Consider the following 23,061-nt stretch of genomic DNA (forward strand, 5'->3'; position numbering starts at 1 on the left):
CAAACTGCAAAGGGCTAAAACCTACTTCTTGTCGGGGCCGGGGAGCGCCTGCGCAGTACTGTGTTGCCGGCCTGACGTCAGCGCGCAGGACCTGGGTCGGCGCCGTGTGACGCCTGCCTCCCCCGGCTCCTCCCCCGCACCCTCGGGTTTCTGCGCATGCTCCCGACTCCGCCCCCCGTGCGTCACAGAATGGCCTCCGACTCCCAGGCAGCCCCTGACGTGTCGGGGAGGAGCCCGGTGCGGGGGTGCGCGGAGTGGAGCTCAGGGCTGCGGAAGGGAGCAGAGCTGAACGGCTGGGCGGGCCTGGCCAGGCCAGCGGAGCGGAGACGTCGACCGAGCGGCGGCGAACATGCGCTTTTGACACGTTGGCGGTGAGCTCCGTGCGAGCGAGGCAGCCCCTGGGGTCGAGCCGGGCGGGCGACGCCGAGGCCTGCCCCTGGGGGAGCCTGCCCGGCCGTGGACCGTGGGCTCAGGCCCCGCCGGTCCGGGCCGGTCCGGGGACAACTGTTCCAACCGCTCTAACTGTCCCCTCCTCACTGTCGGAGGTGTGGCCCACCAGGGGCACCTGCGGGAGAGCGAGTCCCGGGCTTCCCGAGGAGCGACGGAGGCCGGGACGTGGCACTGGGGGCCGGGACGCTGACGGCTCGAGGAGTGGCCCTGTCGGGGTGGCAGCGGCGCGCCCAGCTTCTCGCTCCACCCACCCTGGATTCCCTTGAGCCGCCAGGGTGGTTAGGAGCCCGGCTGGATTTTGGTTTCCCAGCGCCTCCTCTTATGTCGGAGGCGAAAGCCGGAGCAGCCCGCGTTGGCAGCCACTGGCAGTCTCGTGACTGCCCTCCCCGAACTGCTAATCACCCGCTTTGGAGTTGGGGAAAGTATCTCCAACCGGGTCCGGTTGCTTGGGCTCGCCTCTTATTTTTCTCTGGGAAACGATGAGCTAACCAACCCCTTAAGTTTAAGGCGAGTGAGGGTTCTTTTCATCATTATGGTCCATTCCTGTAGCATTTGTGAACATTTATTGGTTGCACTTGAGACGGATACTGTAAGTCACTTTTTGCTGGATGGGGAAATTGAGTCCAGATACAGGAGCAACGAAGTGATTTTTAACTTGCCTTCCATCGACTGGTGAGAAGCTTACCTTGGATCAGAATTAGCCTTTCGAGGTTCAGGGTTCCGGTTTCTGTTTTCATTTGCCTTCTTCAGCCAGAAAGAGACCAGACATTGGGCTTGTCAAAGATAATACCAGAAGTCAGTAGATGACTTATTTATTTTCGAGTAAGCTGATCAAAAACCCCATCCAGTTATTAGAAAAATCTTACCTGAATCTTGCTCATGAGTGTTTGGTTATCAGTCTGATAAATTATATTGCTTTCACTGCAGTTAAGAGAGAGGGCATTGTCTGCCGAATCAGAAAGTTGATAGGTAAAACTCAGCACTAAGTTGAGAAGCCAAAGGAGGCAGAGTTGGGGGTGTCTTCGGCATCGTTGCTAAAAATCTTTATTTCGACTAAATAAAGAACAAAGGAAACTTTTAGGCCTAATCTCAGTAGAAGTTGCTAAATCTGCAGGGGCTGTGTTTTGAATTAGATAAGTTCAAGTTGGCTACTGAGCATTTGAAATAAAAATAAACCTGAATATGCTTTCATGAGGCCAACCAAACTTATTTTCATTTGTCTTTTAAACCATGTTAAAATAAATTTGAGGACTGAGAACTAAGGTTAAAATTACTTCCGACTTGAGTTTCTAGGCACTTGATAAGGTAGAAAAGTTGATGGAACCACCTTCATTCTGCATATATGTTAGTAATCTATCATGTAAGATAGTTTTTCTTAACACTGTATAGAGTGTCTTTGCCAGTAAGGTATGTTGACTAGGCTCTTTAAAATCCAAGTGAGTTAATTGACAGTTGTGAGCATCTGAAGGTCGTAGAGAGTGTGATTAATGTCTGATGTAAAAGTTGTAATTTTTCTTCCGTGTGAGACATAGTATTAAGGAAAGGTTGAGAGGAGCAGAGAACACTTGTCTGCCTGCGTTGCAGCTTCGGAAGACTGTAGATGTGCCGTTTGAGCAGTTTTTTAAAACAGTGAAAATTTGACATTGGCTAACTTTCTGCAGCCTTAACTTTCTTCACTTACATAATCTCTAAGGATAGTGAACACATCCGTCCAGTGTTAACTGGAGGCAAACTCCACAGTCTTCGCAGTCTCAGAAACAGTTTTGGGATTATCTGCAGTGGTAGCACATTTTGTTATTTATTATTTACTTTTCCGGTTTTTGGAGACAGAGTTTCTCTGTATAGCTTTAGAGCCTGTCATGGAACTCGCTTTATAAGCCAGGCTGGCCTCTAACTCACAGAAATTCACCTGCCTTTGCCTCTGGAGTACTGAGATTAAAGGCGTGTGCCTCTACAGCCCAGCCTATATTTTATATTTATAAAGAACCTGATTTTTAGAAGGATCACATGAATAGGGGTAGTGGGATAAAGCTGGGTACTTCCAGGAGGAAGCAACAAACACAAAGTATGACTGAAGGGTAAGAACTCGTGCTTTTTTTTTTTTTTTTTTTTTTTTTTTTTTTTTTTTTTGAGACAGGGTTTCTCTGTAGCTTTGGAGCCTATCCTGGAACTAGCTTTTGTAGACTAGGCTGGTCTCGAACTCACAAAGATCCACCTGCCTCTGTCTCCCGAGTGCGGGGTTTAAAGGTGCGTGCCACCACCACCTGGTTTGTGCTTGGTTTTTATTCTAGCTCATAAAGCATATTTCAGGACAGGTTTTTTTTTTAAGATTTATTTATTTTCTGTATATGAGTGTTCTATTTGCATGCACACCTTTATCCCAGGAGAGGACATCAAATCCCACTAGAGATGGTTGTGAGCCACCATGTGGTTGCTGGGAATTGAACTCAGGACCTCTGGAAGAGCAGCCAATGCTCTTAACTGCTTAGCCATCTTCCCAGCCCAGGACAGGCATTTTGGAGATCTTTTTGTAATGAAATGCTTTTGAGGAATCATATGTGTTTTCAAATTTGGAAGCCTCATTACTCTGTGGTTTAACTTTAGTCCACTCCTGACCAACTAGTTTCTTATAATTTAATTAACATTTATGCTGTGTTCATTGTGAACCAGGCTCTGTTCCAAATGCTTACAAATAGTAACTCAATTTTAAAAACTTAACTCATTTTTCTATTCTATAGATGAGGAAATGGGGTACAGAGTAATTGGGTAACCCCATGGTCACCCAGATAGTGTGTAGTTTGGCTCTGGACTTTTCAGCACTTTGTATGGGGCTTATTTTTCTTTTTAAAATGTGTGTGTGTGTGTGTGTGTGTGTGTGTGAATGTGGGTGGCTGTGGAGGCCAGCAGAAGAGCTAGAGGTACAGGGGATTGTGAGCTACTTGATGTTTTTGCCGGGAACCAAATTCTAGTCTTTTGCAAGAGCAGCTAGTGTTCTTGCCACTGAACCATCTCTTCAGCCCCCTCTGACTTGTTCTTTTAAACATAGCTATATTTAATTTTGTTATATTTAATTCTGTTTAGGTATGTGTCTGCATGTGGGTATGTTCATGTGAATGCAGTGCCCACAGAGGCAGGAGGCTCTGATTCCCTGGAGCTGGAGCTCTAGATGGTTGTGAGTCTCCTGATGTGGTGCTGGGACAAGAACAGCAAGTGCTCTTAACCATAGCGCCATCTCTATTGTAATTTTTTTAAACTTTTTGAAGTTTAATGTGGCCTAGACTGAGTCTCCAACTTGCCATGTGGCCATGAATAACCTTAAACCTCTGACCCTGTTCCCTCCACCTACTGTAGGCTGGGGTTACAGATGTGCTGCACCACACTGCCTTATGAAGTGCGGGGTTGAACCAGGGCTTCATGCATGCTATTCTAGGCAATGCTTTACCAACATCTCTACCACATCTCTAGCTCTCCTCTGACTTATTTTTGATTAGGTGTTGTTTGTTTGTTTTGTTTTGTTCTTTGTAGCTCTGGCTGACATAACGCTTGTTATGTATATGAGGCTGGCCTGACATTCGTGTTGATCCTCCTGTCTCTGGATCCTCTTACCTCTGTCTCTTCAGTGCTGAAATTACAGGTTTCCACTGCCACACCAGATCTAACGATGATCACTTAAATAAAAGAATTCTTGTATAGCTTGAAGGGCCAAAAAGAAGCTACGAGATTAGCTTGTTGATTAGAAAAATCATGGTGAACATTCAGTTCACCTAAGATTTAGCAAGAAAATTGAGACGCCCGGGTGAAGTAAAAACACTAAAAATTTTGCTAGAATTATTTGATACTGAAGTATTGGGACAAAGGTGATATAACAGCTAAAACTATATTTTCAAGAGGTTGCATGCAAAGACTACTTAAAACTTTTGTCTTTGGGATTGATGGTGCATTTCTTGAATCCCAGCCCTCAGGAGGCAGAGGCAGAGGAAGGAAGGAGTTCGAGGACAGCCTGGTTTACTCAGGCTATATAGTGAGACCATGTCATAAAAAACAAAACAAACACTCTGAAGACAAAGCCACAAAACAAACCTGTGTCTTCATCCTTTTGGACTGTGGAGGTGCTTAGTTGGTAAAATGCTTGAGGACCTGAGTTCAGTCCTCAGAACCCATGTAAAGAATACAGGCATGGTTATGGGGGCTTGTAACCTCAGCCCTCTGTGTTATATGCATGTGTGTGCGTGTGTATGCACGCACTTGCACTTACATGCACATGCACAGGAACAGGTGGATCACTGGTGTTTGCTGGCTAGCCAGTATAGCCTGATGGGTAAATTATAATCCAATGAGAGACCTTTTCTCAAGTGGTAGAAAGACCACTACCACCAAAACCAATAAACCACCAAAGAAAACACAAAACGGTAGATGGCGTTCCTGAGGAATGAAACCTGAGCTTGTCCACTGGCCTCCACATATATGTCCACAAAAATCTGCTTACAAACATCCACCCCCACATCCACCCCCACACGAACACACACAGAAGAAAGCAAAAATATTATAGAAGAACATACAGCTTTGGATAATTCTGGATTGTGCATTTTAAAGAGCTAGAAGGTCTTTGAAAGTTTCCACCAGAGAGAGCTGATAATTGTTGGAGGAGGTGAATATGGTTAACTCTATTTAAAGTAGCATGTACTGTATTCATATATCAAATATTACATGGTATTCCATTGATATATACAGCTTTTTATGTTTTCTGTGTAACCTAAGGAAATATGAAAATAATATGTCCCTATTTAAGAACCAGAAACTGGAGACAAATACATAGTCTATGGCATATGCAGAAGTGTAAACAGTGTTCTTCCCCAGGGACCATTGCTGAGCTAAATGCTCTTCAAAGCAGTAGCCACTGGTAGGTCCCTTTGGATTGTATATCGGAGTTCAAACAACAAAACGACCTCCACATGGAAAAGTGAGTAAAATTTATAGATGAAGCTAATTCTGACCTTATTTGTAGAAGGATTGGTTCCATATTCAAGCATCATACATTAAAATGAATGTCAGGTGCCCAGGAAGGCATTAGCAGCCACTAGAAATGCCCACAAGGACACTAGTTCTTGGTACACAGTTAATAATAGCAAATGTTGCATAGTAACAAAAGGATAGAAAACTTAAAATGTCCCTGCTGGTGAATAAAATGTCAGTACTCAGATGTAGCTCTCCTTCACGGATACAGAGCAGTCTAAAGTATGGCAGAAAAAATAGGGGCCTGAAATGACTGTTGAATAGGCTAAAATATTCATTTGGGGAAGAATAAGACTAAGATATTATCAGGATATACCAAGATTAGACAGGGTGTGAAATGGAGAACACAGACTTGTTTACTAAATCCTGGAAGCAACATACAAAACTTAGAACACATTCAAGGGTGAAAATAGAAAATAGAAAGACCACACAGTTGACTTCTAATAAATTCCCTCGATGCTTGGGTGTAAACTGTACCAGCAAGACAATGTTTTCTGGGGTTAAAACACTTGTCACGTGGGCCTGACAACCAGAGTTTCTTCCCCAGTTCAAGGAAGCAGGAGAGACCCAATTCATGAAAGTTGTTCCCTGAATCCTACATACATACCATGGCATGTGTGTGCCCACCCATGCATTACATAGTGCTCGTGTGTGCACCCACGTACATACACACAGTGTATATACAGGTACATCTTCATTATCATCAAATAAAAAATTTTTTAAAGGAGTAAACAAAAAAAATATAGAAAGGTTAATTAACGGACTTGTTCCAGTTGTTTAAAAATAACATATAATCTATTGAGTTAAATTTTTTAGATATATGGGCTGGAGAGATGGCTCGGTGGTTAAGAGCACTGACTGCTCTTTCCGAGGACCTGGGTTCAGTTCCCAGCACCTACATGACAGCTCACAACCATCTGTAACTCCAGTTCTAGGGGATCCAGTGTTCTCTTCTGGTCTCTGTGGGCACCAGACACACCTATGGTACACAGACCAAAAATCCATACACAGGAAATAAAAATAAATAAAGGTCTAAAAAAGATGAAAGAAATTAGATTTGAAGCATGAATTAAAATTTTTATATACAGATAACAACAGTCTTAAATTGTCTACTCCCCTTCCCCCCTGAGGTAGGTGTGTGCAAGAGAGCTTGCTCGCTCGCCCAAAGCGTTCAGTTATGGCTTTGCTAATTGACAAAGGAATAAACACTTTTACATTGCACATTTAAACAGCCTTGTAGTCATAGTTCCTATTCTGTGTATTTTTTTTCTCCTTATTTTAAGAGCCATCTTTCTGTATGAGCTACTCTGGGCTGTTGGCCTAGGCTTTATCATGGGACTTCATTGCAGTCTTGGGGTGGAGCTGCTATATCCTTCATCCTGTGCCTTCCAGGTCATTTATTTTGAGTGATATGGAAGAATTTATAAATAAGACAGAAGAAATAAGATTTGTCTTATTATAAATAAGGAACTAACTAGAGAGACATAACCTTTAGTCTCTCGTCATTGGTTTCCTGTGGAAGACAGTATCAGCAGCTATGGACCTTTGCTTCTCGTGCCATCTCTGGTCTTCATAACATTCTAAAAATCCGCCGGGCGGTGGTGGCGCACGCCTTTAATCCCAGCACTCGGGAGGCAGAGGCAGGCGGATCTCTGTGAGTTCGAGACCAGCCTGGTCTACAAGAGCTAGTTCCAGGACAGGCTCCAAAACCACAGAGAAACCCTGTCTCGAAAAACCAAAAAAAAAAAAAAATTCTAAAAATCCATAATTCATTGGCTTTTATATTAGAAACTAGACATTTGAGCTTCCTATTAACACATGGTTGCCAATATTGAAATAACTAATCTAAATTTGAGGGCAGGGTTGGATTTATTTGTTTGCTTATTATAATAGGAATGAAACCCAGGGCCTAACACAGTACCTATACTGACCTATACTCCCACCTCTAGAGGACATTTCTTCTTATTTGTATTTTTTAATCATTTCATGTATATGGGTATACATGCCTGTGCGCACAACTAATTTGCCTGGTGTCCACAGAGACCAGAAGGAGGGCATCAGACCCCATGGAACTGGAATCACAGATGGTTGTGAGCTGCCATGTGAGTGCTAGGACTCAAACCCTGGTCCTCTGGAAGAACAGCCAGTGCTCCTAACTGCTGAGTGCTCTCTCTGGCTCTTGTTATATAGATTAAAATTTATCGCAGTTTTCGGAACACTTTGGAAATGATCTTACATAGCGCATTTGAGGAGACAGGGATTGTTGTTTCAACTCTAGGTGTTGCCACATATTTCTTGTAATTAGTCTTCATCTGGATTGTTAAATTACTTACAGAGATGTTGGTATTAATTCTGACAAGTTTCCAATACCACAGGGTGATGCCTGTACTTTGGATCTTTTGAGATAACGAGTGCCCATTGCTGCTGAAGAGCCTTCCTTATCCATAGACTGACTGCCAGACGTCAACAAGTGGCTGTTTGGGCAAGTGAAATGGGGAATTTCTGAGACTTTGGCAAAGGGACAGAATTATAGAACCAGTCAGTATTTATTAGTCAGTATACATACTTGAAATAGTTAGCCACCCAGTATAGTCCACACCTTTGTTAGATGAAGCAAAGGAACAACTGAAGCCCCAAGAGAGTAAGTGGTTTGTATGAGTAATTTAATGGCAGAATTGGGACCCTAGAGCTCAGCCTCAACAGGACTCCCAGCCCTTTGTGGTTCACATATTAAAGTACTCTCGTGCTATAAAGACATCTCTAAGAATAAAGTGATATGGACAAATCTGTGCTAGTGTAGGTGTAATCAGAGTAGAAAACAGTGTAACTGGTCAATAAATACATAAATAAATAGTGCTTAATAATACCTTACTAGGGCCGGGCGGTGGTGGCGCATGCCTTTAATCCCAGCACTCGGGAGGCAGAGGCAGGCGGATCTCTGTGAGTTCGAGGCCAGCCTGGTCTACAAGAGCTAGTTCCAGCACAGGAACCAAGAGCTACGGAGAAACCCTGTCTCGAAAAATAAAAAACAAAACAAAACAAAAAAAACCTTACTAGTATTCAGCAAATGATTGGCACATTAAGTGCCTTCTCTGAGCATCATGTACCCACTGGCATGAAGGAGTTCAAGGTGTTAGAATCTATTTCTTTGAAAGAACTTTTAGGGTGATTGGAAGATAACTGAAAGATTTACTAATTAAATGTCAAGATAATAATAGATGATCAGCAAAGACATGGTTAAGGAAAGTTGGTACTGTGCCTCAGAAGAATTAAATTGAGCATATCAAGTTATTTTTGGTTTCACCCCCACTGAACATCATTCTCATGCCTGTCTTGTATACACACCTGAATCTGAGTTCTGTATGTGCTGTGGTTAAACACAGAAGTGAATTGTTTAGATGGGCTCTGAGTTCTCTGTATTTCCAAGGCTTTCTAGTTTGTTTTAGATTGTTCTTCAGTCCTTACTGGCCGGCACACATTGTGGTTTAGTTCAGTAGACATTATTGTGGATCTGCTATGTGGATGTGGTGCTGGGACAGAAGTAAAGAGGGGATTGTAGGGAAGATGTGGCAGGAATCTGGAGTGGGCCAATCATCTTGATGTTTTTAAACTGTCCTATGATCATTTGGGTGTTTTTCCTAGTTGAAATGGCAAGAGCAACTAGACCCTCCCTCTGTGAATACCTTGGGGGAAGAACTGAGACAAAGATTATTGCAGTTGGAGACGAGTGGACTATTGGGGTAAAGTTGAGTTGAAGGATGACTGAGGATGTTTTCAGAAGTATGATATGAGAATGTCGGTCTTGCCTAAGTAGTAGTCTCACTTGGCATGAGGGCTCTAAGCAGCTTCTTCTTTCCTCTTTTACCTCCCTCTCCCTTTCCCCCTTCCATCCTTTCTCTCTCCCTCCCCACGTCTTTTTGAGTCAGGGTCTCACATAACCCAGGCTGGCCTTGAACTTTCTGTGTAGCTGAGGATGAGCTCCTGCCTCTAATTCTCAGTGCGAGATTTCATGTGTTGCCAGAGATCAAACCTTCGGCAAGCACTTAAACACCTGAGCCATACCCCCAGACCCATTGCGGGTGTTTTAAAGCAGTTATATATACATCAGGGAAACGTGTGAAGTGGCAAATTCTTTGACTTTTTTTTCTTTCTGTTAGTGGATTCCCTGAAGACCAGTTGACCATAAACTAACTGCTGGAACTGTATGTAGGGTAATTCTGTGGTCAGATTATCTAGAACCCAGTGCTATAGCTGACAATGCCTCGTTCCCTCTGACCCTGTTGATGTCATCTGCTGTCATGATCCTGTACATAATGTTGGTTGTCCCTGAGTGAGGTAGGATGTGTGCTTAAGTTTAGGAAAGTTCCAGCCACTCCTAGAACTTGGGAAACTACCAAATGCAGTGCCATGCTTTCACTGACAAACTGGCTTCTTTGTCTTTAATGTCACAGGCTTTCTTGATCATGGATGGTGAAGATATACCAGATTTTTCAAGTTTAAAGGAAGAAACTGCTTATTGGAAGGAACTTTCCTTGAAGTATAAGCAAAGGTAGAGTTTAAAAACTATTAAAATAGGGGTGGGATTTGGAGTATGCCATGTATAGCTTGCACATGTTTTTCTTTGGAGTATAAAGCTAACTTTAGAGCTTCAGGTTTAGGATTGTGGTTCCATAGTCATAACACTGTTTGTATTTAAAGAGTATAAGACTGCCACCAATCTTTAAGTTCTTCACTTTGAAATAGCAGGAAACGATAGTGCCACCTATGATTTCTTCTGATTGCTTGCTTCCTGTGGCTTGTCACTAGTCTGGGGGCTGTCTTTGGCCTTCCGTGTGTGTACCGGTACTCCCTCATCATTTGCTCATTTGAGATACTTAAGACGGACTTTAGTCTCTTCAGGAATGCATTATTAGTGTTGAGAGGAAGCTGAATTTCCAAGCTATGGAGCATTTTATAAAATTGCTTTTATAAAATAATATCTTACTTAGTTGGTAAGAAAATAGCTCTTTGGCCTCAAAACTTAAATTCATATTATTTACTGAAACTTTCTTATATATATATTTTTGAGATTTATTTGTTTTTGTTTTATGAGTATGGGTGTTTTGCCTGTATTTATGCCTGTGCACCATGTGCATGCCTGGTGACCATACAGACCAGAAGAGGGCATTATATCCTCTGGGACTGGAGTTAAAGATGCTTGTGAGCTGCCATGTAGATGTTGGGAATTGAACTCTGGTCCTCTGGAAGAGCATCCAGTGCTCTTAACCACTAAGCCTTCTCTCCAGCTTAGAAATTTTACTAAAACATGCATTTTCCTCCTTTGGTTGACAGAGTTAACTAAGCCTTATCACATCCCATTGGTCTTTCCTTGTGGTTTTATCAGGCCAAGGGCTGAAGATGCTCTGCGTCTAGCAGAGGTTCTTCATTTGTCTTAATGTTACAGATTCCTCCAGAGGCAGGGAAGTTTGTGAACCCCTTCTTAGAATACATTTAAATGAAGAAAATTAAGTAATGGAATTATAGAGGAAACCAGGTATTGAAAAAGTTATCTAAGCATTAAACTAGTTTGTAGTGTTAAAATAATGTATTAGTGTATTAGATAAAAAGACGGAGATGCATGGTAAACTTCCTTGTTCTGAATTAGTACTAAGGGTGAGTGATGCTTAGGTCTGCACCAGCCATTGTGATTTGAGGGTATGTGTTGATTAGAATGGAAACTAATGCCCAATTGAAGTTACTTCAGTACATATATATGCCCCTCCTCTTTCGATTTTAAAGAGGGAGAAGCTGGTGGTTTTGAGCCATGTAGAACTACTTTCGTAAATACTGTAATTACTGATTTACATAGGTTTTTTTTGGGGGGGGGAGGGCATATAATTACTTTTTATTGAATCCTGAATACATATGGAGCAAGAAGTACAATACTTTTTTTTACTGTTTAATATTTTATGAGAACATTAATTTTCAGTCAGAAACTACTGAATTATATGAGAAGACTCAACTATTAACTCATCTTTCCTACTTTACTTCTGCTTAGCTTCCAGGAAGCTCGGGATGAGCTAGTTGAATTTCAGGAAGGAAGCAGAGAATTAGAAGCAGAATTGGAGGCACAGTTAGTACAGGCGGAACAAAGAAATAGAGACCTGCAAGCTGATAACCAAAGACTGAAGTATGAAGTGGAGGCGTTAAAGGTAACTGTGGCAGAGGCTACTTCCCTGGGTGCAGTACTGTCTAGTGCACTGGTGTTTACTAGATGAGAAATGTAGCCCCAAATGGCTTGGTTGGAAAAGGCACTTGTCAGTAAGCCTGACCACCCGAGTTTGATTCCTGAGCCCCACATGATGGAAGAGGAGAACCTTTTTCTTCAAATTGTTTTCTGATCTTCACACAGGTGCTCAAGAGCATATACTACTTACACTATATGAAATATATTAATATTTAAAAAATGAGAAATGTGTTATTCAGTAGTACTAAAAGAAGCAAGCAACCAAGAATGTATGTATTTTTAAAAAGCTTAAGGTAGATTTTTGAAATTTTTTTGTAATGTAGAACCAATAGGTGGTTCAGAGTTTAGGAGTTTTCATAGAATTTTATGGCTGTCAGTTTTCTGCCTGTCATGTTCCTCACTATATTTTAGTTTCTATATTTTCTAAAGCTTCCTGATTATTTGTTTAGACAAATTGCTTGGCTAATTGTGTATTACCCAGAAATTATATATAGATATATGTATTTATTTAACTGTCCAGCTAGTAGTATGGTTTTAATATCAAGTTCTGCTGGGTAACCAAGAGTAATATTAGTGGCCTCTGTGATTTGGGAACCTCTGGGGTTCTTGAGAGTATTTCTGTCAGGTTACACTCATCTTGCAAACTTAGAAGTTACCCAGTCAGGTTTATGTTTCCTTTTTTTCTTTTCTTCCCCCCTCCCCACAAGGTAGAGCTTCTCTGTGTAACAGCCCTAACTGTCCTTCAACTCACTTTGTAGACCAGGCTGACCTTGAACTTACAGAGATCTGCCTACTTCTGCCTCCCAAGTGCTAGGATTAAAGATATGTGCCACCATACCTGGCTTATGTTCTGTTTTTCAAGATTTAATTTTAAAATTATGAGTCTGTATGGCTGTGCCATGTTAGTATGGTACCCGTGGAGGCTAGAAAGCGCATTGGATCTCTTAGAGCTGGAATTGCAGGTGGTTATGAGCCGCTTGACATGAGTGCTGGGAATTAAACTCCGGTCCTTTACAAGAGCATCACTTCTGGAGTCATCTCCAGCCCCCAGGCTTAGATGCTGAGGCAAGGATTCTATTATTTTACTTTTCAGAAAGATCTTTTTTTTTTCTGAGAGAGAATGGTTATTATATAAGTTTCATATGAGTTAGACATTTATAATGGATTTGTCCATGTAATTTTAAAATTATTACAAAGAGTAGTGGGTTTGCTATCAACTCAAATTGTGAATCTTTTTGATCTTTTCCCCCCTTTAATTTGTGAAATTCTTTTATTAATAGACGATGATATATTAACCATGATCTTTCTCTGCATCTCTTCTTTCAGGAGAAACTAGAGCATCAGTATGCACAGAGCTACAAGCAGGTCTCAGTGTTAGAAGATGACTTAAGTCAGACCCGGGCCATTAAGGAGCAGCTTCATAAGTATGTGAGAGAGCTGGAGCAGGCCAACGATGACCTGGAGCGAGCGAAAAGGTAAAGGATGCCGTGCATTCTCACCTGGATCTTAGGAACCCGTTTCCCCCTTTACTATCTTATGTCATATATAACTTATTAGATTGAAAGGAACCAAAAAAAAAAAAAAACTGAAACAAAACAACAAGCCAGGCTTAGTAGTGCTATAATCCTAGCACACGGGAGACTGAGGCAGGTGGGTCTCTGAGTTTGAGGCCAGTCTAATCTACATAGCAAGCTCAGACCAGCTTAAAAACATATATCCCTAAAACCTTATCTTCTTCAATAAAGTCCTTCTAAGTACTTTCACAATTAATCCTCTTGTCTCTGCTCTTCATAATGCTGGTTACAGACGCACATAAAGTCATACCCAGTTTGGTATTTGGGAGATCCCTCCTGTCTCTGCCTCCCAAGTGCTGGTTTTAAAGGCATGCCTGGATTTTTTTTTTTTTTTTAAGATTGATTTATCTATTCTATATGCAATGTTCTGTCTGCATGTATGCCTGCATGCCAGAAGAGGGCACCAGATCTTATTACAGACAGTTGTGAGCTACCATGTAGTTGTTGGGAATTGAACGCAGGACCTCTGGAAGAGCAGCCAGTGCTCTTAACCACTGAGCCCTCTCCAGCCCACATCCTAGTACTTTTTCTTTACTATTTATCAGTTGACTCTTGATTGACATTATGCTAGTTACTGTTCTTGGAGCTGATCTCTAAGAACACCTACTATGACAAGTGCTCCAGTAAGAGAATGGACGAGCTGCTCCAGAGCATCTATAGTGCCTGTGGGAACTGGAGAGCCTTTTGACAAATTGGAGCTAAGTCTGCTGGGTATGACTTTATGTGTGTCTGTAACCAGCTAGGAAGAAAAGATAACGAGGTGGAGAGACAGTGAAGAGCTGAGAGACAAGAAGAGGTTGTTTTAATTGGCGGGTCAGTGACAGTTGAAGAATAGGAGAATAGAAGGTACTTGGGGCCAGGTCATGAATAACCCTGTGTGCTTTGTTTCAGAGTCTCTCTCTCTCTTAAAGAGTAATATCTGATCTTGATTTGAGAAGTCAGTACTGAGAAGTTTAAGTAAGGAGGAGATGTAAAACCATTAAGCAGTAATCCAAATGACAAAAAGAATTAAGGCAGGAGAGGGAATACTGTTGGGGCCAAAGACTCAAGGAGAAACGCTTTGGAGAGACATTTTTGGCATCTGACTGTAACTGATAATATTGGAATCGGCATTCTGAGTTCTAAGTTCAGGTTGAGAATTTTATTTCTGTAGCAGATAGCAGGGGATGGGAGGCCACAGAGTAGGTACATGCTAATGTTTGTGAGATCATTCTCAAAACTGGGTCAGGCTGACTGGGTCAGGAACGGCAGGAGATAAACTGACTGCTTCCCTTTGTACTAGCTGTTTGTACATGTTATTTAATTCATGGGCTTTTAAATTTGTTTTTTTAAAGGGCAACAATAGTTTCATTGGAAGACTTTGAACAAAGGCTAAATCAGGCCATTGAACGAAATGCGTTTTTAGAAAGTGAACTTGATGAAAAAGAGTCTTTGTTGGTCTCAGTACAAAGGTTAAAGGATGAAGCAAGAGGTAAGTGTTATAACTTAGCAGTTATTTATCCATTGTCTTGTCCCTGAGCCCGAGGAAACCAAAGGTCAACTCTTTTGATGATGCTGGGAATCAAACCCAGGGCCTTGAACATGCAGGGTAAGCACTCTGCTTCTGAGCCAAGGCCATCCCTCAGTTTCTATGAAGCTCTAGTTTTACATGCATTTGCTTACCTTTTAATCACTGTGCCGATTGCTTTTAACTGGTAACTTATTTCACACCCATATTATCATCTTGTAAGAAGTAATTATGATCTCTGTATTAGAGATGAGAAAAGTGGGGCACAGAGAGTTTGAGTTTTCCCAACATGGTACTGCTTTCAGTTGGGATCTTTTATTGATTCTGTTTAAATACCTTCATGTTATCTACTTAGAACCATGTGTGTGTTGCTGTTTATTATACATGTAACTAGTACATACTTTCTTTAAAACTTCTGTCTCTCCTCAGGAGCACAGTAAAATTCAGAATATTATAAAGAAGAAAGGCTCACCAACAGTGTGACATTTGGTTCAGCTTTTTATGACTGTACATAAATATGTCCTTATGTTTTTCTTTATATAATTCCTGATTTATTTACTATGGCAGATCAGTGGGCACACAATTTCCCTTTCTTATGCTTAATGTAGGGATTATATGTGCCATCCCCAAGTTTTTATTTTTTTTTTATTTTTTATTTATTTTTTTTTTGGTTTTTCGAGACAGGGTTTCTCTGTGGCTTTGGTGCCTGTCCTGGAACTAGCTCTGTAGACCAGGCTGGTCTCGAACTCACAGAGATCCGCCTGCCTCTGCCTCCCGAGTGCTGGGATTAAAGGCGTGCTCCACCACCGCCCGGCCATCCCCAAGTTTTTAAAACAGCTTTTGGATCTGGAGAGATGGCTTAGCAGCAGTTAGGAACATTTACTGTTACAGCTCTTGTTTCCTTTATAATAATCTGAATTTTATTGTGCTTCTGAGGAGGAGAGAAGGAAGGGTTTCTTTTTTTTGTTTTGTTTTTCGAGACAGGGTTTCTCTGTGGCTTTGGAGCCTGTCCTGGAACTAGCTCTGTAGACCAGGCTGATCTCGAACTCACAGAGATCCGCCTGCCTCTGCCTTCTGAGTGCTGGGATTAAAGGCGTGCGCCACCACCCCCCGGCTCTTTTTTTTTGTTGTTTCTTTGTGTGTGTGTGTGGTTTTTTTTTTTTTTTCCTGTGTCAGGGTTTCTCTATGTAACCCTGGCTGTTCTGGAACTCACTCTGTAGATCAAGCTGGCCTCAAACTTACAGAGATCCACCTGCCTCTGCCTCCCGAGTGCTGGGATTAAAGGCGTGCACCACCACTGCCTGGCTCCTCTTACTTATTTTTAATTTTGGTTAAAAACACAGAAAATTGCATTTAATATCTTTTCTGTTTTTTTTTTTTTTTTTTTGAGACAGGATAGCTTTGACTGGCCAGAATATCACTATGTAGACCACAGTGGCCTCCAACTCACAGAGGTCTGCTTGCCTCTGACCTCTTGAGTTTGGAGATTAAAAGTATATGGTAGCTGATTTTTTAATTTTTATTTTATTTATTTATTCATTCACTTTTGGTCTTTTGAGACTTTGTGTGTGTGTGTGTGTGTGTGTGTGTGTGTGTGTGTGTTTAGCCCTGGCTGTCTTGGATCTTGCTCTGAAGACCAGACTGGCCCTCAACTCACAAGAGATCTGCCTGCCTCTGCCTCCTGAGTGCTGGGATTAAAGATGTGTGTCACTATGGCCTGGTGTTGGCTTTTTTTTTTTTAAAGGTTTATTTATTATGCATACAATTATACCTACAGGTCAGAAGAGGGCACCAGATCTCATTACAGATGGCTGTGAGCCACCATGTAGTTGCTGGGAATTGAACTCAGGACCTCTGGAAGAGCAGCCAGTGCTCTTAACCACTGAGCCATCTCTCCAGCCCCCTGGTGTTGACTTTTTAAAAAGTTTTAGTTATTTATTATGTGACTGGTTGATTTCATTTTCTGTATTGTCCTTAAGGTTTGTTTAAGTTGTAGTGACAAATTTCTTTTTTTTTTTTTAAAAGATTTATTTATTTATTATGTATACAACATTCTGCCTCGATATATGCCCGCACACCAGAGGAGGGCGCCAGATATCATTACAGATGGTTGTGAGCCACCATGTGGTTGCTGGGAATTGAACTCAGGACCTCTGGAAGAGCAGCCAGTGCTCTTAACCTCTGAGCCATCTCTCCAGCCCTTTTTTTTGGTTTTTTGAGACAGGGTTTCTCTGTAGCTTTGAAGCCTGTCCTGGAACTAGCTCTTGTAGACCAGGCTGACCTCGAACTCACAGAGATCCGCCTGTCTCTGCCTCCCGAGTGCTGGATTAAAGGCGTGCCCCACTACCGCCCAGCAGTATTTCTTTTTTTTAATTATTAAAAAATTTTTACTTTTTTTTGTGCATGCATGCTTGCTTGTACCTGTGTGTGTTTGTGTGTGTGTGCTACACTTGCACCTGCGTGTGTTTGTGTGTGTGCTACACCTGCGTGTGTTTGTGTGTGTGTGTGTGCTACACCTGTACCTGCGTGTGTTTGTGTGTATGTGTGCTACACCTGCACCTGCGTGTGTTTGTGTGCTACACCTGCGTGTGTTTGTGTGTGTGTGCTACATCTGCACCTGCGTGTGTTTGTGTGTGTGCTACACCTACACCTGTCTGCATGAGTGCAAAGGCAGGAGTGTGGAGTGTAGAGGACAAGTTTTGGAAAATTGTTCATTCTTTTCTTTTAAAAAAAAAGTGGATTAAAAATTCCATTGCACACATTTGTTTTCTTTTCCTCCATGAGTGGTCTGTGGGGTTGCTTGCATCTCTTGTTCTTGTGAACAATGCAACTGTGCATACAGGTTGCATATATCAGTTTGTGATTCTGGAGCTAGAATTATAGGCAGCTGTGAGCAGTCTGAATTTGTCCTGTGGATAAGCCATCTCTCCAGCCCTCCTTGATTAATTTCTTTCTGCCTTTAGGCATAATACTGTTCTCTGAGGGTTAGCATTTTAAAATTATCTTTAAAAATAATATTTACTTATCTAAAGTGTGTGTGCTTGTGCCACTTCATGACTGTGGAAGTCGGAGGACAGCTTGTAGGAGTTGGTGCTCTCAGCCTACCGCAGTCTCAGGGATGGAACTCATTCCGTCAGGCTTGGTACCAGCTGCCTTAATCTACTGAGACTCACTGGCCCATGTTTTAAAATTCTAACAGATTATTTAAATTATAGAGCTTACAATTTTGTTTCAAGATGAGCATTTTTAGATAGAAAGTTTGTTTTGAGAATTACTAACTTAGGAGGAATATTTTTATAATGTTTTAATTGGAACTTTGCAGGATAATTTGCTCCCTTTAGTAAGGATTTCTGCTTTTGTCTTCAACATTTTGCAGATTTAAGGCAAGAGCTAGCAGTTCGGGAACGACAACAAGAAGTGACCCGAAAGTCTGCTCCCAGCTCCCCAACTCTGGACTGTGAGAAGATGGATTCTGCTGTCCAAGCTTCACTCTCCCTGCCTGCAACGCCTGTTGGCAAAGGAACAGAAAACAGTTTTCCTTCACCAAAAGGTTTGTATTTTCTCTTTGAAGCTGTGCTAGGTGGTCAGTGTAGTGCATGTGCTGATGGGACAGGAGATGCTACAGTTACTCTAATAGCTGGGAAACGAAGGCCATTGATGCATGGCAGATGACATGACACCTGCAGTTAAGGGAGGAGCAACTTTAGTGAAACTTTTGAAAAGTTAAAAGCGTTATTATGTTCTGAGGCAGGTTTCTCTGAGTAGCTCTGGCTGTCCTGGAACTCTGTAGACCAGACTGGACTTTTTTTTTTTTTTTTTTTTGAGATGTGGTTTCATTCTGTAATCCTGCCTGCCCTGGTACTTGCTATGTATATGGAGCAGCCTGGCTTCAGCCTCACAGAGATAGATCCACATGCCTATGCCGCGCCCAGTTTGACATAGTATTCTTTTAGTTTTTTTTTTTTTTTTAATTGCAGGTTTTTTTTTTTTTCCCCGAGAAAAGGTTTCTCTGTAGCTTTGGTGCCTGTCCTGGAACTAGCTCTTGTAGAACAGGCTGGCCTTGAACTCACAGAGATCCACCTGCCTCTGCCTGCTGAGTGCTGAGACTAAAGGTGTGTGCCGCTACCACCTGGCTCACAGGTATTTTTTTTTATACAGTGTATTATGATCATAGTTTTTCCTTGCTTATCTTTTCCCAGATCCTCCTAGCCCGCCCCAACTCTACCTTCTTTCTCTTTTTAAAAAAACACGTTCATTAACAACAACAAACACAAACAAGAATAAAACAGAACTAACAAGAAAATGAGAAATATGTAGACACACACATACACACCATCTCATAAAACATAAAATCAGAAACCATAATGTACATGCAAAACACCAGTAAGGTTTAAAAAAAGAAGCCCAAACAAAGCAAAGCAATATGAGACACACACACACACACACACACACACACACACACACACACGACTGCTGGGCATGGGGTCTGCCCTTATGTGTGGTTTATCTACCTGTGTGAGACTCCCTTGGAGAAATGAGCTTTTCCTTTGTGGGCAGTTTTCAGTTGGAGATAGCTTCTTGGTTAGGGGTAGGGGCTCATGTCTACTCCCCCTTCTCAGCACTGGGTCCCTTTCTGGCTTGGGCCTGCACAGACTGTGTGTGCTGCCAGTCTCTTGAGTTCATATGTGGCAGGTGTTCTAATGGAGTACCTTAGTAGTATCTGTTAAGGATAAAATGGGCAGCCCTCTGCCCTCACAGTTCTATTTTTAGGATCTCTAGAAATACCTGTTGAGATGTTTAAGGATCTTTGTCCTTGTAGCAATTTGGAGTAGTGACATTGATGTAGTCTAAATTATGCACCAGTTGCCAAATGGTTAAGCCTCTTTATGATCCCTCACTTTTATAAGTTGTCTGTGGTCTTGAACTAGTATGATTTTATTTCAAATGTGTTCTACTTTGTAATATCAGTACAAATAGAAAAGGAGCTGCTGATGTCACTCTGCTTTCTTTTTCTGTAGCTATACCAAATGGTTTTGGAACCAGTCCACTAACTCCTTCTGCTAGGATATCAGCACTAAACATCGTGGGAGATCTCTTGCGGAAAGTAGGGGTAAGCATTTAATTATTTATTACTAGGTGTTTCCACTGCTAAGGTAGGTTCCTGTGGTGGGCATTGTTATGGAGCTGAGAAGCACCAGCATCCACCAACCCATGAGCAGAGACTGGAGAAACACCCCAGCCCTGGGTTTAAGAAGGCATTTTTGGAAGGGCCTGGGCTGTGAGGTTACCTATGAGCACTCTCCCTGTTTCCCATTGATGTCCTGTCTACGATGCAGCTCCTCAAATTCTGTTCTTTCCCCATGGTTCTTATCCTTCTTGTATTTGTGGGACATCTGGCTTGGGCCTTCTTTGGGCCTTACTGCTCTTGGGCTACTTCAGCTTCACTGCCTCATTCATAGTTTCTTCAGTAGCTTGGCTTTTGAAATATGAAGCTGTTTTTTTAAATTAATTTTAAGATTGATTTATTTTATTATTTTATGTATGAGTTGCATATATGTCTGTGCACCATGTACCTGGTCCCTGCTGAGGTCAGAGAGGGTGTCACATCCCTGGGACTGGACTTACAGATGGTTGTGAGCTGCTGTGTGTGTGCTGGAAATCAAACCTGAGTCCTCTGCAAAAGCAGCAAGTGATGTTAACTTCTGAGCCAGCTCTGGTTTTTCTTTTTTACAAAAAGTTTTGAAAAGTGTGTGTGTGTGTGTGTGTGCATGTGCCTGTGAAAGGCAGAACAACGTTCAGGTCTAGTTTCCACTTCTACTACATGGATCCCAGGGATCAAACTCAGGTTACTATGCTTGGCCACAAGTCTAAGCCTGCTGAGCCATCTCACCAACCTGAAACTGATTTTTCTGCTGATGGCTTTTTGTTTTTTGAGATAGCATCTTGTTAGTCTCAAATTCATGAGCTCAGATGATATTCCTTTTCAGTCTACCAAGTAGTTGAAGCTACTATAGGATATACCCTTCTTACTACCTGGATCTTACCAAGAATACTGCTGTTTGTTGGTCTTTACCAGCCATCTCTTGTTTTCATTTGTTTCCTGCTCCTCAGGACTCTTGGTGTTTGTGTCACTGTGATTTCATTGTAGTCATCTTGGTCATAAAGGAGACAGCCACCTGGAATAATTAAAGAAGTGGATTGCTAGAACTTATCTTGAGATTTGATTTTTTTTTTTTTTTTTTTTGAGACAGGGTTTCTCTGTGTAGCCCTGGCTGGCCTTGAACTCACAGAGATCTGTCTGCTTCTGCCTTCAGAGTGCTGGGATTAAAGGTGTGTGCCGCCACTGTCCAGCTCTGACCCTCACTCTTAAAGTGGACTATTTTCTAGCCGTCACATTAGCTCCCAGTTCTCATTTTAAAGTTATTGTAAAATTGACTTGAATTATTCATGCAGTATATACAGCTGACTTTCCTCATTCCTGCGTTAGCAGTGCTTTTAATGCTTTTTGTTGTAAAGGTTGTAGTGTTTATTCTCGTCATTTAAAATGATGTGTTTATTTTCTTTAACTTTAAGCAAAAAGGGAACTTACCCTGTCTCCTCTCAATCCAACTGAAATAAATTTATGATATTAGAGATGGAACGCTGGCCTCACAAATAGTAAGTGTACATTCTGCCCCTGAGCTTTGTTCCCAGGCCTCATTAATTTGTTAGATTACATTCCCTCCACTCCTTCCTCCCACCTATTCCTTCCTGAGCTATCTGTCATTTAGCTCTGTAAGTTGAAAATTAGGCAGCATTTATGATATGATGCTCATACATATGCATTTCTCATATAATCGTAAAGGAGGGTAACATTGTCTGTCTCTCTGACTATCTGTCTTTATACTTATTTATTTATTTTTGATCTCATCATGTAGCCCAGCCCTGGCTGGCCTTAACTAGATATCCTTTTCCCTCCCTTTTCTGCCCTGAAGATCAATCATGCACCATCATGCCCAGCTTCACTGTGTATTTTATGTATATTTTCTCTCTTTTGCTGTTTTTCTCTCTATGTGTGAGCGTACTCTGGGAATTAAATCCAGAACTTCTTTTAAAAATATTTAGGGGACTGGAAAATGGTTTAGTGGTTAAGAGTAGTGCTGCTCTTTCAGAGGACTAGGTTTGGCTTCCAGCACCCACATAAGGTTTCTGCCTGTAACTCCAGCTCCAGGATCTGACTCCTTCTGTCCTTCTGTCTTTCATGGGCCCCTGCATGCACATGGTGTACATACACTCACACAGGCATGCACACACATACATTAAAAAAGTGAACTGGGCAGTGGTGGTGCGTGCCTTTAATCCCAACACTTGGAAGGTAGAGGCAAGTTGATCTCTGTGAGTTCAAGGACAGCCAGGGCTACACATAGAAACAATGTCTCAAAAAAAAAAAAAAAAACCAAACAAAAAGACACCAAAACCAAACAACTAACCGACCAAACAAACAAAAAAACCCAAGAATTTATTTTTATTTTGTTTTATGTGTATATGTGTGTCTGTGTTGGTAGGTGCATATGAATGCAAGTGTCCTAGACCAGAGGGATCAGATCCCCTAGAGCTGGAGTTACAGGTCAGCTGATGTGTGTTCTGGGAACTGAACTCAGTACACTCTTTTAAACACTCAGTTCTCAGGAACAAACATGTTTTTAGGCTTACATGGCAAGCACTTTTATCTGCTGAGGGATATGCTTTTACACTGAGCTATCTTGTGCTCCCCCAGAGCCACTTGAATGTTAAGCTGCCACTTAACTGTGACACTCTCAAGTCTGGCCTCTTTCCTCTCTCCCTTCATCTCTCATTTTCTTCCTTCTTCTTTTTTTTTTTTTGATTTTTCGAGACAGGGTTTCTCCGTAGCTTTTGGTTCCTGTCCTGGAACTAGCTCTTGTAGACCAGGCTGGCCTCGAACTCACAGAGATCCGCCTGCCTTTTTTTTTTTTTTAAAAAACATTTCCCCAGGCTGGAGAGATGGCTCAGAGGTTAAGAGAACTGACTGCTGTTCCGGAGGTCCTGAGTTCAATTCCCAGCAACCACATGATGATACACACCCATCTATAATGAGATCTGGTGCCCAGAACACTATATACATAATAAATAAATTAAAAAAAAAACATTTCCCCACTCCCTATCCAAATCAAGTCCCCCTTCCCAGTTTGTTTGTTTGTTTATTTATTTATTTATTTATTTATTATGTATATAGTGTTTTGGGCAGCAGATCTCATTACAGATGGTTGTGAGCCACCATGTGGTTTCTGGGA

General features: G+C 41.8%; 1 protein-coding gene across 2 annotated transcripts in view; it reads left to right on the top strand.

The window, feature by feature from the left end:
• The first annotated feature begins 207 nt into the window (after positions 1 to 207).
• Ndel1 (nudE neurodevelopment protein 1 like 1) overlaps positions 208 to 23,061 on the top strand; it is a 32,802-nt gene continuing 9,948 nt past the window's right edge. Inside the window, exons 1-7 of one of the 2 annotated variants that reach the window (XM_041665656.1) lie at positions 208 to 371; positions 9,915 to 10,012; positions 11,501 to 11,654; positions 13,016 to 13,164; positions 14,598 to 14,734; positions 18,147 to 18,320; positions 19,789 to 19,880. In XM_041665656.1, the coding sequence (XP_041521590.1) occupies positions 9,927 to 10,012; positions 11,501 to 11,654; positions 13,016 to 13,164; positions 14,598 to 14,734; positions 18,147 to 18,320; positions 19,789 to 19,880 (792 nt within the window). In that variant the 5' untranslated portion in view covers positions 208 to 371; positions 9,915 to 9,926. The remainder of the gene's footprint in view (positions 372 to 9,914; positions 10,013 to 11,500; positions 11,655 to 13,015; positions 13,165 to 14,597; positions 14,735 to 18,146; positions 18,321 to 19,788; positions 19,881 to 23,061) is intronic. The other variant, XM_041665655.1, reaches the window with a different exon arrangement.

Source organism: Microtus oregoni, unplaced genomic scaffold, assembly GCF_018167655.1.
Source record: "Microtus oregoni isolate MIOR12 unplaced genomic scaffold, Mior012 000015F_ref0000493, whole genome shotgun sequence".
Classification (NCBI taxonomy): domain Eukaryota; kingdom Metazoa; phylum Chordata; class Mammalia; order Rodentia; family Cricetidae; genus Microtus; species Microtus oregoni.